General features: G+C 41.5%; 2 protein-coding genes across 3 annotated transcripts in view; both read right to left on the bottom strand.

Annotated features, from left to right (window-relative positions):
• Nucleotides 1-16,717, bottom strand: part of LOC125765112 (uncharacterized) — a 42,522-nt gene that overhangs the window by 6,217 nt on the left and 19,588 nt on the right. For both annotated transcript variants that reach the window (XM_049429992.1, XM_049429993.1), the window contains exons 4-8: nucleotides 14,285-14,358; nucleotides 10,955-11,157; nucleotides 5,861-5,888; nucleotides 3,675-3,759; nucleotides 3,360-3,566 (exon numbers count right to left, since the gene is read on the bottom strand). In XM_049429992.1, coding sequence (XP_049285949.1) covers nucleotides 3,360-3,566; nucleotides 3,675-3,759; nucleotides 5,861-5,888; nucleotides 10,955-11,157; nucleotides 14,285-14,358 — 597 coding nt within the window. The remainder of the gene's footprint in view (nucleotides 1-3,359; nucleotides 3,567-3,674; nucleotides 3,760-5,860; nucleotides 5,889-10,954; nucleotides 11,158-14,284; nucleotides 14,359-16,717) is intronic.
• Nucleotides 6,803-10,948, bottom strand: LOC125765074 (uncharacterized). The gene has a single exon (XM_049429933.1). It carries the CDS (start codon nucleotides 8,112-8,114, stop codon nucleotides 6,822-6,824), a length of 1,293 nt encoding a protein of 430 aa, XP_049285890.1. The 5' UTR covers nucleotides 8,115-10,948; the 3' UTR covers nucleotides 6,803-6,821.

Genomic DNA, 16,717 nt, shown 5'->3' with positions numbered 1-16,717 from the left:
GCTGGATGTGAAAGAATTGTTCGGCATTGTGGAGACTTTGTTGGTGGGGGAAAAAAAAGTTTTTTTCTTCTCTGTGTTCCACAAGTCTTCTTTCTCCCTGTTTTTCCTCCAGAATCAAAGTCTGGGTACGATAAGTGAAATAGCAACCAGAAGTGAAAACGAAGGTTAGTGGGGTGAACCATTTGGGCCAAAAGAATAGATCCACTGATGCTGAAGCTTGATAGAACATGGAAAAACAATGATGAGAAACAGACTGTTTTTATCATGTTTGGTTCGGTACTTTGTCCATTTCTTTCAGACTTCTTCTCGAGAAAGCGACTCGCGGCGATAGTCGGCAAAACCATACAACAGCATCCCGTCAGTGATGTCTCACTTTCGGTTGGCAGTAAATTCTCGGATTAGAAACACACAAAAAAAACAAACGAAAACACAACATAAAGCACCAAATAGCGAAGGTGGCCTTCCATTCTGTTGGGTGATTAATATGCTGCTTCCTGTCGCTAATTACTTGAAAAGTGTTCGGGCAGAGCAGAATGATCATCGTTCGCATGTTGAGAGAGGATTCATCATGCCCCCTGGGGGGGAGGTAGGTCGGCAAAAAGTTTACGCAATATCGCTTTCGGGATATCCAAAATTCAATCAAAGTTTCATTTTTGTCCGGTGACAGTTTGGCACACGGTGAGGTAAGCCTTGCCGGTCAGACCGGTATTGGTGGGAAAAGTTTTCCCTTCGGCCAATTTTGGTTCAGTACGGGGAGTTAGGGGGACGCACTGGCCGGACGGGTTAGAGATGGGCGAACGAACCGACACTGGTTGGCATTTGTTTCATTTTCATCGATAGCAAAATTGGCGGTGCGTGAAATGATGCCAAGAAAACAAACATTAATTCGGATTGACTTGCTATTAGTGCGGAGGAAAAATAATTACTACGTGCCAAGCCATTCGGGTCTGACTGCCAAAGTGAAGCCGTTAGTGGCCGCCGGGTAAGCTAATGTATGTTTACTTTGGTGAAGTTGTGGAAATATAAGTTGCGTAATAATTTAGCAAGCGTAATGGGTTACAGATCTGTAAGTTATCGACCATCTTTGTATTAATTTAGTTAAGTGTTTTGTTGTTGTCAATGCTAGGAGTTTCGTTTTGTTCTGTTTTCTGTCTAAAAGTTTTGCAAAAAAAATCCTTCATAACTTTGTTGCAATAGTATTTAAATATTCTAGTTTCATTTTTCAACTTCTTTTTGAAACATCTATCGTATATTACTTGTTTTAGTGGGTGTTGTAAAGGTCAATGGTGGTTTTTAAGAAAGTTAATAATCAATTTTCTAATTAAAATTATTTTCAAAAAACCCAGAAAAAAGACAGCAATTCTCTATATGGACGTAAAGCGACGAACCTTATTCAAATAAAATTGTTTGCGCATGAATTCCATTAATTGATTTGAATTTGTTTCGTAGAAGGAAAATTCTTTGAAAAATGTTTAAATCGAAAAAGAATTCAAATTAAATATCGCGTAGAATATTATGAGAAAATTGTAAAAACTAGTTTTCTTACTGAGTTATTCATGCAGGAGTCGGCGGAAGAGCACCCTTGCATAAGACAGGATTTTTTAGTAGAAAAATTAGTCTTCAAATATGAAAAATACACATTAAGTATACTGATTCTTGTAAAATATAATGATTCCGTTTCTAGCACTCATCGGACAAAAGTCCAATTGTACAAAAGTACCTACTTAAAGTAAATATTCCATGAATAGGACCGCTATTAACATCGGTATCGGTTCCATCTGTAGTTATACTACTTGTAAAACATAAATCAACGGGTTTTTTTCTTTGCTTCTTTTTAATATCTAATTGAATTCTAGCGCATAATCATTAGTTTTTGTCCATCCTATTGAATAGAAGCAAATTTGCAGAACGAGCAAGCGATTATTTATAGATCCTATATTTGCGATGCAAAAATCAATACGAAGCGAAACCATTTCCACTGATTGACAATCGGATTCCAATCCAATGGCAAAGCCGGGCCATCAGGGCAATGTTTGAAACATTGAATGCAAGCATTAATTTTCGAACACTGGCAATGATTCGCAATTGCTTCTACTTGTCACGGAATTTTCATGCCCCATTCCTGTCCTGAGCCCTGACCTCGAACAGAGTAGTGCTTTACAATGGACAGGATGAAAACACACACACCCCTTAAAAAAAGAAGAAACAAAAAAAAAATCCTCTCGAATGAAACCTCTCATCATGGCATCATGGATGTAATGTTTTTTTTGTCTTCTTGTACGTGTGATACAGGACAAGCGTTGATTTGGAGGGGGCGCTCGTACAGCTATCGATTGAACGAGCTTTTTTGGAGTGCTTTATGGCAGTTCAATATGTTTCTGCTTTCATTTGCTTTCATTTAACGGTGATTTCAGTTACACCCGTACCACTCCATCACTTCCTCAATTCCTCAACCGTTTTGGTACCTTTTCTTTCCTTTCTTTTTTTCGTTTGGTACAATAAAACAAAATGAAGCGATTTGTAGCGAGATATGGGAACGATAAACGTAATCCTGTACCCGATGGGTATGGAAGCGTCATTCATCATCATCATCATCAGCACCCAGCAGCAGCAGCAGCATCACCCATATGGTTTGCTTTTGATCAAACGATGTTTCAATTTTTGGGGATGATTGGTAGTGAGGATTGCTGCGAGCATTGGTATCGGCAACACGGACCGGGCCCAAGCACAAGATGGTCTTATCGGTGGGGAACGCAACCGTCACGAATTCAATTTATTCTCTTTTCGATGCTAGAAATCAATTTTCATACATCGATGAGTTGGCGGGGTGAGGGTGCCCAATGTTATGGTGCTTATGGTGCAACGGAGCGCTTTCGCTTTAGCGGAAACCATCGTTTGAAGTCGTACTTCGTTGGCTTTCTAGTGTTGTCCCATATTCTAGACTAACCTTTTTGTTGCTCAATTGAGTGACAAATTGATTTTATGCGATGGAATGAACAAATTACGCTGGGCCTTAAGTGAAAACTGTACGAGAACAATAGGTAAAGATGGCAGCAAATTCTTAGACGGCAAAAGCATTGTGATTGATTTTTGAAACATTCCACATATTGTGTCTGCAGACATTGAAGCAGATTTAAAAGAAAATTTGGGATATTTTTTTTACATATTTTTTGTTATAACTAGAAGGAAATCAGATTTCAAAAAACTAGTTTGAAAAGTAAAAATAGAATCTAATACTTTTCTCTAAGGAAGACATCCCTTTGTGTTCCTTTCTATCCATTATTCCACATAATTTGCCGTAAAAAAGATAGAAAAAACAAAACAAGCAAATAAAAAAGGCAATCGAGCCCATTACTTACCACCACTCCAGATGCCATTGGGTAGGGTCGCCCAACCCCAACCATGGCCCCAGGGTAGGGCACACGCCAGTGATCCTTTCGGGTCCGTAGTGTCCTGTGCGTTTTTCTTGATGATTGCCACGGCTGCCTCGCCCTTCACCTTCGTCGTGTTATGCTCGATGGTGTGTCGATTTTTCCGCCTGGCCGACACCTCCGAGCTGGTAGCAGCTGTGGACAAAACAAGGGAAATTAATGTAAGAAAGGTAAAGTGTACGGTGGACACTATCGGACCACAGGTTGTTGTTTTGAAGGTGGAAAGGTGGATGGCAAACTCACGTCGTATCCGTACAATCGGTCTTCGCAGTACGCCCATCAGGTGTGGTTTATCGACGACCAGCTCGATCTGTGGTGGCGGTGGGAGCTGTTAAAGATACCGATAATAAGCGTTCGAGATTGATAAGAGATTGATAGTGCAACAGGAAGATTTAATTAAATAAAATGATGCCACAATTAAAGCGTAAACCAGGCTTTTGATAATATAAACAATGAGCTTGAGAAATATGAGACTTAAAGTAGATTTGTAAATTAAAATTAATAAGTAAACGCAGCGAGGAGAATTTATATTACTGTCGGTAAAAAAGGTAATACTAAAACTCATCCAAAGAGCAAAAGGTGTAGCGTGCTGGGGCCTGAAAATGGAAACAAAATCCAGCTCCATGCCGGTGTTTGGAATAAATTTCCAAACGGCTAAACGATGAAAACAACAGAAAAATGGGTTGATACGAAAGATAAAGGAAAAATTCAATTAGGAATTAACGAAGATTGGTGCGCAACCCGGTATAGTGCGCGTAACAGAGCGTGGGCTGTGGACCAACCAAACAAAAAAAAAAACAAGGAACTGGAAGAATGAATGCCAGTTTTGTGGCAAGTCCGGGTCAGCTACTGGGCGCCTCCATTTGAGGCTTTCGTGCGGGTGAATGCTTTATCAAAAAGCCAGTCCAACCTGCAAGTAAATCCTGATTACGCGCGTACTTGCTTGCCTGCCTTTCACCATTGTTCAACCCAGGGGCGATGGAGGGAGGGAGGGAATGCGTACAAGAAAGGGAGGGAAAGGAGGCATACAAGTAATGCCAAAAGCTGGTATCTGTTTCATCAAATCGTATTTTCCACTTTTTTGTTGTTTCGCTTGGTACCATTTTTCTCACACCATCGGAACGGCCAGCAATCTGCCAAAACCCACGCTTGTGGTGGTTGGATGGTGTTTTTTTTGTATTCTTTAATCCTTTACAAAAGTGTTTTTTTTTTGTAAAGGACGGGCGTTTTTTTACTTGCCTTTTTGCCTATTTCCAAGGTGGCAACAAAAAATAGCATCGCCTTAAGGGTATTAGTAGGTGCTCTGGTTAGGTAATTCGGGTAAGCTGTTTCAGGAAGGTGTTACAGTTATCGAATAAATCTTAATCAGATGCAAAGTTTCATATTTTGTGATTTGGGGAAAAAAGCCAGGAGTAGGGGTTTGCAACATATTTTGAATGATTAATTTAAATAGAGTAGCATTTTCCATAACGTTTAGAAAGTTCATGGAAAAAGAAGCATTATTAAATTTTGTGCTTCGGGATAAATAAGTCAATTTCCTACCATTTTATTTTCATGTTACTAAACCATTCTTTTTTCCTCGCAACGGGGGAAAACTAGTTTTCAACTATCCCAGAAATTTCCTGACGCGTTGCATAGAGAATTGTAGTGATTTGGACACAGTAACATTACTATAGAATACCACTGAGCAGTGATGCTTCCCGTGGAAAAATATTGCGGTGAGAGTATGGATGAAAATCTCTCGTAACGTAACGAAGAGGCACAAGGAAAGGATAAACCCCGAAAGGGTGTGTGCGAACTTGGGACACGGGAAATAGGAAATGAGAAGTGATCGGAAATGAAACGAAATGGATTCATTCGAAATGAAGCTTGATGGTGGTTATGCTCCAGTCTTTTTTCCTCCTTCTTGTCCATTGGTTTGACATGGGCGGTTAACTGGATTAGTGAGGTTTTTCGGACCGAATTCAAACCCCTGGTAAAGGTTAACGAGAGGTCAAGGGATAGAGAAACTAAAACATGTCTAGTACAATGTGTGTATCAGTTTTGTAGAAAGATCGGCATAGAAAGCAGAATATTATCAGCAATGTGTTGCTCTACAAGCACTAGCACTAGTGACGCCTTAATACACTCAGCAGAATAAATGAATAAGTTTGTCATTCTTCTAAGAAACTTTTTTCTTCTGATGAGAAATAAAAGATAACAAAATGAAATGTTTTATATAATATTCTATTTTTGTTATAATTTAGTATGAAAATTTCCAGATCGATTTAAACAGTATTAGTTACAGCACCAAGGCTTATCGACTTCAAACGGTGAGTTAGCAATTCAACGTTTTGTTTTTCCACACGTTTTTTGCAAACCCAAAAGCGCCAACCCAAGCAAAACCGAACGTAATATATAAGCAATGAGATTCAAGAATTTAAACTTACCGTCTTGGTGATGGCAGCTATCCAATCGCTGTGAAAACAAGAAAGTAGCAGATAAAAGCGTGTGATCAGCAAAGTCGTCTATGATCGGTACGAGGGAACGAGGTAATGGTGGGTAAAGTCAACAAAAGTGGGTTTGATTTTTGTGTGCCCGATTCATTGCCTCGAGTTTCCAATCCCGCAGTGGGCAACGTTGGGACTCGAGAATTGTTTATGTAAAAAACAAAAACAAAGTAAAATGGATTCCCTTCCCATCCCACAAAAGCTTGAAAAATGGAAGACGTCCTGAGGATGGAATGGAACACTGTGACAGCATAAGATTGTAAAATAAACGGTCCAATGAATTTGGTATACGGGACACTGTGTATGTGAAAAGATCGGTTCTGGTCTTTGTTGTGGGTTAAGCTAACATTCCCTTTTTCGGATTTCAAAACTTCCACTTTAGAGTTTGATTTATTTGCAAGATTTTAAACCTAACTTTAACAACAAATCGTGCAAAATCTTAATATGAAAATAATCAGTTTTACACAAATACGCAGCCCAAGCGGAAAAGCATCTTCGAATGTTGCAATTTTATTACTAAAAGAGCCACGTTTTCGAGCACTGATGTTGGTTGGTGATTAACCTTGCCACACCTCACGTTGTACTAATTTTGAGAAAGAGAGAACCTGGAATGGAAACTATGCCAAATGCTTATTGAAGCAAGGTGGATAAAATTTCAATCTATATTCAACACGATGCTACCGACACGATGCTCCATAGAGGGATTTCGCACGTGCTCGTACCTTCTTTCCTGTGTGGTGTGTTTATTTTTGGGCTGCCGGCTCCCAAACCCAACATACATTAAAAGCTTTTCTACTAAAAATAGCGAACAACGGGGCTCATTAATGCAGATGCATGAACACGCACGCGGTCATTAGGACGGGTTTCGAATCTTCGGACAGGAAAAAAGGGCAACAGTGTTTCATTGGCTTCTCGGTGTGTTTTCGAAGAAGCTCAGCAGCAGTGTAAACACGGAGTAGCTGAACTGCAACACAGCCCAGCAAGTGGCAAGCGACATATCGTAGACGCTTCCGCAACTAATGCGCAGTTCGTGCTCGGCCCGCGTCATCACGACCAGCATGCTGGACCGGATCCGGCGGCAACGTTGATAAAGTGGTCCCGAAACTGGTCGCAAGTAATCTGTCCACTGGGAGCTGTACAGATGAAACTTGATGGCATGAACCTGTAAGATACGTGTGTGTTTGTGTGTTGTGGGATGTTGATTAAAATCCTTCGTCTGTTTTGCACGATCCCGAGAACTGACCTGTATCTTGAGTAAATCGCACAATCCTCCAAAGTTCAACATGTTCAAACACGCAGTAAGAGCGGCCAGTATGCTATACAAGTGTTGATCACCTTCGTTGGACATCACCATCTGGCAGCCGGCGAAGGTAATGAGTGTAAAATCGGCAACCAAATTTAGCAGCAAATATAGCTTTAAATTGTTACGCAGCGTGCTTATTTGGGCCAGCAGTAGTTGGTGCTCCGTAACGCATGTTCGAATTTTTCGTTCCAGTGCGTCCCAGTAACGCTGGTGGTAGATAGCAGCGATCGTGCTACATTCACCAAACACCTTCTCAAACTCTTGCCCGAGCCAGTAGAACTCGAGCGTAAGACCACTCAGCAGCGTAGATACGATCATGATCGTATGGATGAACATAAGCGACATGAGTGTCATGGCCACGGGATACAGCAACACATTCGCACTGTCTAGCAAGGGGAGCTCAAACACTGCCAGTGGGCTACAGTCACGCAGTAGATTGATCCAGAAAAATACCTGCGCAATGTTCTGCAGATAGAACAGCCACAGATAGCGAGTGACTCGATCGAGCAGAGCTTTCCGCGGTGCTTTCTCGTTGTGGATGGTACGTTGACGCTGCTGAAGAAATGCCACCGTGGCGGTAAGATCTCGACGAAACACTGCCAGCGAGACCCAAATCACGATACACATGGCTCCGGTCATGGTGACGAAACTCATCGTAAAGCTACGCTCCGTAAACATTCCTCTCATGGAGGCTAGTGCCATCGCCACGATGGCTGTGATTTCGTATGCGACCGCAAACACTATCAGTACGAGCTTGAGCCAGGTAATGCGTTGTTGTACGTCCCACGAGAAGAAGCCAATGAAACGATCCATACCGTTAATGATTACGAGCTGACCAGCATCGGTGACGCGCTGTATGTGCTGTTTGACTAAACTCACTAAGGCAGACATTGTGAACGATCGAAAGATATGATCACGAGATGACAGAAAAGATCTTGCGATCCGATCTCTCTTGACGGTAAAGAAGGAATGACCAACTTGGCACGTTTTCAGCCAATATTTGAACGAAGAATTAATTTTCAATTCAACCCCCAAAAAAAACCCATGAACCCAGGTCACCGGTAATAGTGGAGGTGGGAAAAGTTACAGTAATTCCGGGTAACTTTTGACTTTGAGCAAAGTTGCGATTGGATTACTGTAACCCCGTCCATCGGGTGGATCTGAGACCGGTGGCAGATGATTAGGCAGAGGAAATTAAAACTTTTCCGTTCACGTTGACCTTCTGCCCACCAGAGAGTGACAGTCGCGAGTTTGAGCGACAAAATCATCCGGGTTTGAGCAGTTGGAAAGTTAATTGCCTTGCCCGGCTGGTAACGATTGCGCTTCGATGTGCGTCATATGGTTGAATGATGTTACAGACGAAGCCAATTACAGCATAACAGTAAAGGGCGTTATAATGTTTGATTTCGTTTCGGTTTTGAGCATTCAGTCAATGTTTTTGGGTTCAACGGAAAACCTTTAAATGCTATGCTTCCTTTTGATTATTTTGTAAAGGTGAATCATTTTATTGATTTGTGTGAATCAAATCATAGAAAATTTATTCTTCATCTGTTAATTTAACAAAAACTTTTAGTTAGAGTTTTAAAAAAAAGTTATTAAAAGACTACAGATCGGTTCAGCAAAGGATGAGAAAAATATTGGAAAATTCTTGAATCTCTCTCTCTCTCTCTCTCTCTCTCTCTCTCGCACTCTCTCTTCTTGGCTTAAGGGACCCTAAGATCATGTCGACCATTTCTGGCTTATTAGACTTATATTTACTGGATAGTCAGCCCTTGAATCAGGATGGGATTTGATACCCGTTTCTGTCGCACCGTTTATCATATAAACCACCGGGCGGCTCCATTCTGGAATGTAAGTACATATATAGTATATTAAATTTATTTAAATTTGAGATAAATTTGACTTTTATTTGGGTGTTCAAAAAAATTGTCTCTTTTCTTCAACTTTTTAATTTCTAGAAAAATACGTACGAAATATTTAGGTGTTAGAGGTTTTATCCAATGTTTTAGTATGACACATAAGGATGGAGGCGCCCAGTGCTTTGTTAAAATAACTAAAATCGATTTTGTACACCGGAAGTTATTTTACACGCAATTAATTATCAATCGAGTGTGGTTGTTTTGATCATGCTGTCCCTACACGGAAGGTGCATCGAAATGTCTTTGAAAGCATGAAACGAGAAAAAGACACAATTACCGGACTGCAACGGTTCAGGACAACGGGTAAACGGCAGTAGAATTCTTGCTCCGTTTCACCCCATTTGTCGTATTTGCACAAGCTTTTGTGTCGTGTGCTGGCTGTTCGGTCGACGATCCCATCGATGGTTGTCACCTTCCTGGGTGTTACGATGATAGGCAGCAAATACCCCGATCCACAGCACAGCAAACTTGTGTTTGTTTGGCTTGTTTGTCGAGCCGAAATGACAGCGTTTTGTCGGACGAACATGTTATCGCTAATTTATGTCAACAAAATTCGCTCGACCCTCTTGCTGCGTCATGAAGCTAAATCCCTTCGGGTTCCGGACGGCTCACACACGCCGTTCATTATAATCGAGGGGATGCTTTTGTAGCGTGAAGCTTTAGGAAGATTTTCCTAAGCGACACTAAGCTAAAAATTTGTTCGCTATTTCTCCTCAGTCCTTTTTGCACACACAAATGCAAGATTTGGTTTGAAAACATTCCCATTCGACTTCCTGTGAGGTGAAGCACATGAAAATTAATCTTCACCCCAAAAACGTTGATCTCCCGTACCGTAGTTTAAACGTCGTGTTTTGCAGAAAATTCATCGACCAAGGTAGCAGGGAACGAATATTTCAATTACGTTAAAGGCATAATGGTTCTCGAGCAAATCCAGCTCGGTTTACACAGGATGCGAATGAATATTTAGCTTTGTATCCTGAGTTTTCTAGTGTTTGCAAGTTTTGTTTGCGTAGGACGCGTTCTGATTAGGCAAGTAGCTATTTATCTTGGGGAAGGAACATCATGAGCCGTGCGTTCAGTCGCGCTTTCGGGTGTTCGGATGCGGGACCGATGGGTGGTGATAACCCGCCAGCAATATCGTCGTCAGCAGTTCAGCAAGTCAGATAAGTTGGGTTTTTGAAAAACGGTTTCACATTGGAAAATGCTTTGTGTGGAAGCTTTCAAGAACGAGATTTGAATAAGAATTGGGCTTTATTTTTGCTTTTTACAAAATATAGAAAAGTTGATCATGAATGAACAATAAAGAGGAGTTGTTCCCAGACAGTAGTTTAATAGGAAATTGTGAAATGTATGAAACTTTGATGATTATTCTACCGGGAGAGAAAATTCGTATTCAGAAGTTGAAAATGTTTGCACAAAAGTTTGTTCCAACACCTTTCGCATTGTGTTCATAAACACTACAATAATTTTAACAACAAACGCTTCGGTCCGTTTCCCTAGTTAGAGTTGCTTTATGATTACACAATATCCTCATAATTTCAGACCACTCCTTTCAATGCCACATTTCCATTCGCTACAACGCACCCAATCCGGAACTGTGGCACGTGTGTTTGATGACACTTTTCCCAGCCACTTTACCCAATGTCGAACAAATGTTTATTTTTTTGTATGTGTGCATTTTTGTTGCTGTTGTTGTTGGTTTTCATCTTCAACCAACTTTATCGGTGGGGTTTCGGCGGGACAGCCAACAACCCTTAACCTTAACGATCCAAAACCGTTCACCCTCGCACCAACCGACATCATGCCACCTACCTGACTTCCTCTTCCGATTTCGCAATCATCCAGTACACTTTGGAGCGCTTCCGGCGCGACCCGAGCGCGATTAGCTGCGACACACTGACGCCATCCGGGAGTGGGGGCCGCCTTGGTATCTGACCGGTCCAGTGTGCAATCGCAAGCATTTCCGGTGCCTCTTTGACTAGAATTTTCCCGGCAGGTGACGAGCGACCCGGTTCCTGCAGAGAAGGTGGGAGAGAGAGAGAGAGATGGAAGTGAAATGAAATCATGATTAATTGGGTTTTCGCTAGCAATGGCATCGGGTGGTGGCCGTTCATTTGCAATCGTGTGGTTGCGGGTGCTATGCTGGGGATCGGCCACCGGTCGTGGATGGTTGAAAGGATTTCCGGTTTTATTTTTCTACGAATCGAATCATTTGTCGATGCATTTCAAAAGCTCATAAAAACGGGCGAATGGTGAGAAAAAAAACACCGACAAGCAGTAGAAAGATTTATTGATTTTAAAGTGGCTCTAGCATGAGGGAGCTACGGGGAAATCCATTGTTGAGCACGTGTGTAAGAAGTCACGTCAAAGCTCGTCGCAATCACTTAGCGTATAAATGCAACCCGTAGCACAATGCTTGTGGATTTTACAGTTTTTTTATTTCCTGGAGAAACATGATCATGGAAGAAAAATGGGTTTTGCAAACGAAGCATTTTTATTTCTGTACCAGCTCATTAAAAATCTTACGTAGAAAAGTGGTACTTTCTGCTTTTCCATAGACTTTTAAAAATTCTTTTCGCGTTGTTTCATAAGATGTAAGAAAATATAATTTTAATGCACAAGTAATAGAAATTTTACGATAATATTAATAACGAATATTAATCATTGATGTAGAAAAAATAAGAATTTAGATTGTTGATTGAATGTGCATCACAATCATCAATCTATTCTGTGTGACTTCTCATTTCAAAGCATACAAGAGCGAGAAGGTAAACAGCATACCAGAGATGCCATTTCCGGACATAACATGTACCAGAACTAAATTGAAAAGGGAAACAGAAGAGTTCTTTCTTAGCTTCAGTTTTCTGGAAGATTCAAACGGTTTGATACTCTCACTATGCACTGCATCCATTCCATTGCAAATACGAAGAGTCATACTAAATTTCCTAGAAATCCTGTACTGCTTTACAGTCTTTCATAGTTCGATCTGATGTATCAATTCTGTGAAATGCTACAAATTGCTAGGTAAAGGTACGATTGGTGATTGATTTCTACGAACAAACCCAACTATGGAACAGAATATTTGGAATCTTGTATGCATTTTTCACTTCTTTTGCAGTCATTTCTTGTCTAAAATCGTCAGAAATGCACGATGTATATTGACAAAAAGTCTCACCTATCTTATATATTTAAGTCTCTTAATATAAATCTCTTTTTGCGTGTTGATTTTTACAAATGTTAATTCTGAAAAGGTGAATTTTTAATGTAATTTTCAATTTCAATTTCAATTTAATGTAATGGAATCAACTTATTGTCTTTCAGGATATAATATTAAGGATTTTATCAACTTTGGCTTTTCTCTTCTTAAAGTCGAATCTTTGTACTACCTTATGATTGTAACAATTTAAAGCATTTCTAGTAAAAGAAGAAGTAGCTTCTAGTTGCTTTTTTTCTTATCAGATTCATTAAAACTAAGAGTAAATCAAACCTGTTACTATGAATCCTTTCTTTTTTTATACAAGAAAGAAAGATCCAGACCGCACCACCAACATTAATTTGTTAATCTAATTTCAACCCAACCCATTTCCTGGTTACTTCTTTCGTGTCGAACAAATCTTTTCCGAGCGCGCTCTCGTTCATCACCTCGCGGACACTGGTATGTGGGGAAAAAAGGGGCCCACACACGCTACCGATGGTTTCGTAAAACACAAAAGCAGAGAAACACGTGCATGTTTAATGCATGTAATTTAATCGGAGAGAAAGTTTTTCACTTGTTCCATTTACCGGATGCATCGTATCTTTTGCTGATTCGCAAACGGCAAAACCCTCCCCACAACGGAGCTTCCCCTTTCCGATCCCGGTTTTGCTTATGGCGATTTGATGTTACAAAGTTACACATTTCACGATGCCTCATGCCATGGTGAGGTTTATGTCGGAATGAATTTGAGGCTCGTCCGGAGACCGACCGGTACAGAAAACAACAACATTATCGTGGATCTGCTGATCGGAGAAGCGAACATTGGGAAGCCGTCCATTGTGGCCCACCTCGGCCCCCCCCAGTAGCACAGTAGTGTGTTTCGTGGAAATGAAGAATTGAAATTTATTTCCTATTCCTTCCCATTACACAAGCTTAACGATGTTGGCCTGATGTTTCATGTCTGGCGCAGGGAGTTTGCTGGACGCATACCAGTCGAACTTCGGTACACGATGCTATAAATATGCAGCAGGTTACGGTTTATTGTTTGACCTGTTTTGGGAGAGTGGGGAGCCCAGCATGAAAGCATACAAGCAACAACACGGCACATCATCGTGGTCGGATTTGCTTATAATGCCGGGCTCCGGCTGATACACGAAGTTCGTGTTCAAGTTTTATGATATTTTTTTCCCAAATCGTTGGAATGTTTATAAAATATTGAGCAAACGGAATGCAGTTGATACTCTCCCCGAGGGCGGTTGCTTTTTGAGGACATTGGTTTCGCAAGTTAAAATTAAATATCCTTTGTGGAAGCAATGCCTAATACCTGCCGTTAGCGTGCTTGGTAGAGAGCTTAAAGCTTTGCTGAAAAAAGTGTTAACGTATCGATTGAGCTTTAATACGAGTAAAAGGAGGCATTAATGGAAAGGTTCCACGAGAAGCGGTCTCCAAGGTTTAAGATGTGAACAAACCATTCACAGCCACACGAACGTATGCGGTGGCACGTGCTTCCTGTCACTGTGGTCACCAACCCAACCCGCAGCAGGTAGTTGAATGGGAATAAAGTTTAATACAAATGGGCAAAAAACACGAGCCCATTTCTTTAGTGTTTAGTCGACTGAAAACATCTACCAATGGTTTGGAGATATTAGAGAAAGAAATGGCCGCTTGTTGCGTTTGTGGTGGTAAGATAAAGCTTTTCCTTTGGGGACTTTTGTCACTACAAAAATGTATATTGCTTGAAAAGGTTCAGTTTTGCACTCTTCTTAACCATTTTGCTAAGCTATCGAGCTACTGGACGGGGGAAAAAGGAATTGTAAAATGGTTATCATTTTCCTTCAAAATTTAATTTCGTGCTCTACCACGTTTCTAGACGATTAGCGCATAAGAAAAGTGGGTGTGTGTGTGTGTGGTTAAACTAAAAACACATTATTACGATGGGAACTTACCGTGAACCACGCCATTGTGGAATCATCATACAGCACAACCCATTCTTCCGACCAGCGACTCCACAGGACTTGTTCTGTAAATGAAAGAGAGAAAGAGAGAGAGAGAGAGAGAGAGAGAGAGAGAGATAAAGAGAAAGGAAAATGTGAATAAGAATTAATTGTAATCTTTCCCAAGGCATCGTCATGTTTTTGTAAAAGCTTTAAGATTTGTAATCTCGAGAAATCGTTACCATTAATGGATGTAAAAATAGAGGAGAAAAAAAGCTCAAAACCATTTTAGGGGCAAAACAATACCGAACGGCTTGTAAATATAGTGAAAGGGCGTCCCCAAAAAAAAAAAAAACATTCCAGAGGAGATTTCCTTCGTTCGAGCGTAGCAAATGAAAAGGATCAAAGATACACGGGACACGAAACAATGGCCCAGTGTCGATCCGGCCAGCGAGTTTTCTACCGACTCATGTTTACGGTTCTGCTGAAATATTCAATTAAATAAGAATCCAGAAGCAAAAAAAGGAGAAAAAAGCACAAAAAGAGGGAAAACACACTTCCGCACTCTCCACGGTCAAGGCTTTCCAGTGGCTTTGGAGGCTGCCCATTGTTGGTGACACTTTGTGCTACGGCTATACATTCATCATCTTTATCGGAAAATCATCAAGCTTGCTTCAATGTATGGGTTTGTGTGTGTGTGTGTGTAGATTCGCATGGAATTGTGTTGTGCAATTGATTTTCATCGTTCCTTCTTCGACACATGATACGGAACACAATGGAGAAAATACTTTCAATGTCCACACACACACTAAAATGGGGCGAAGAAAAAACTGTATATTTTCTTCAACCCCTCGAAAGGTTCGCTACTAAGGCAAGATGACAAAAGAAAAGTGTCCAGTATATCCCGCAAAGGGACGTAGGGACGCTCGTTTCTATATTGCACCCGTAACTAACCGGAACGAAGTTTATCATTGTTTCAAGGTCATGGGTTGGGTTCTTTGCTGGCCATACACCACTTCTTCTCCGTGCTTCTTGCTCGTGCCGATGCTATTCACCTCCAGGGAGCACTGTTCTCACCTTGTTACCACGCGGCGTGTGGCATGGCCGCAAATTTCTCATCAAACACTGTGCTGTTGCCCATTAAGTTTGTGGTGAAATGAAATTTTTCGAAAATTACTTTCCCCATTTCGGTCGTCTGTGGTGTGGCGGTGTAGATGGACGGATTAAAATCATAACTCCCGGCCCGTTATGGCCGACCCCGCGCTTCATTTCTCATGGGATTTCTCAGGGGATGGATTTTATCCAACGTTGCAACGTGTCGAAGTGCCGGCACCAGACAGTTAGGTTTGACGCTGCCGGTACCCTGTACAAATGGCCGTCGGATCCTGTTTAATTTCCTTCCCTGCTGCCATGTTTGAAGCACTTCCGGCAAACTCAAGGGAGCAAATGGATCCGATGGCGAACAGAATGAGCTGTAATGAGTAGCCGGGCATGGTGGCTGATTTTTTTTCTTTGGTGTGCGAAACTAACCATCTTGCCAGTGTCAATTTTCTCTAAGGGCTTTTTTCATCGGATGAAAGTCAATTTTGGGAGCAAAAATTTTCCACTCTCCCCCATACCACCTTTTATGAGATGGAAGGTGAAGGTAAAATTCTTAAATCATTTCCCCATCTACACATACACACACACACATTCAAGTGTATAAAAGACGAAAGTTAAAGATGTCGGTCGATCGTGTCAATCTTTGCCTTCTGCAGCGTAGGCAACGGAATGTTGCCGAACATGTTCCGAGTGTGTTCACTTTACCTGATGTTTAATTAAATTTATTATCACTTCTCTCTCATCAGCCGGTGGCTTCCCATCATCAGCGTGAATGGGAAGCGAACAAACACGCCACACCGAACGGAAACTCTCTCTCGTAGCAGCGTTGGGTTTGGGTCTTGTGCAAAAACCGTCCCCGACGACGTGCGCCGTACGGAGACGATGGTTTCCGGCACCGCATGTCATTAGGATGCCATATCCTTTTGGGAAATGAAAATTGACACCGGTTTTATGGTAAATCTTTGGGATCGAGTTTTTGTGCCCCCTCCTATGTTCCGTCCCCAAACATCTGGGTAGCCGCGTGGGACTGAGCTAACTAAAAGGATTTTCTTCTTTGCTGGCGTATGGCCTTATGGTCCAGGTGGTCTGGTACGTGTCGGAGCTTACTGACTGCCAGGCGGACCGGTCACCCGGCTTGTGTAAGGCAAGCTTGTCTCATTAATCATCAGCACTGGATCGATGATGCTAATGACGACCACTGGACAGCACCAGTCAACTGCACCTTGGGATAAGTTTTTTTTTCGCTGCTGTTTTTTTCTAGCCATTGGCCATTGTTATCCGTGGTACAGATCAGAGTGCACGAAACGGTTGTCCTTATTGTGTGCGGGACAGTGTCCCGGACAG

Source organism: Anopheles funestus, chromosome 2RL, assembly GCF_943734845.2.
Source record: "Anopheles funestus chromosome 2RL, idAnoFuneDA-416_04, whole genome shotgun sequence".
NCBI classification, from domain to species: Eukaryota; Metazoa; Arthropoda; class Insecta; order Diptera; family Culicidae; genus Anopheles; species Anopheles funestus.
Note: the sequence above shows the minus strand (reverse complement) of the source record. Positions and strands in the feature narration are given on the sequence as shown.

Excerpts from the sequence above, each read along its gene's own strand:
- LOC125765074 (XM_049429933.1), bottom strand. The coding sequence starts at position 8,114 with ATGTCTGCCTTAGTGAGTTTAGTCAAACAGCACATACAGCGCGTCACC.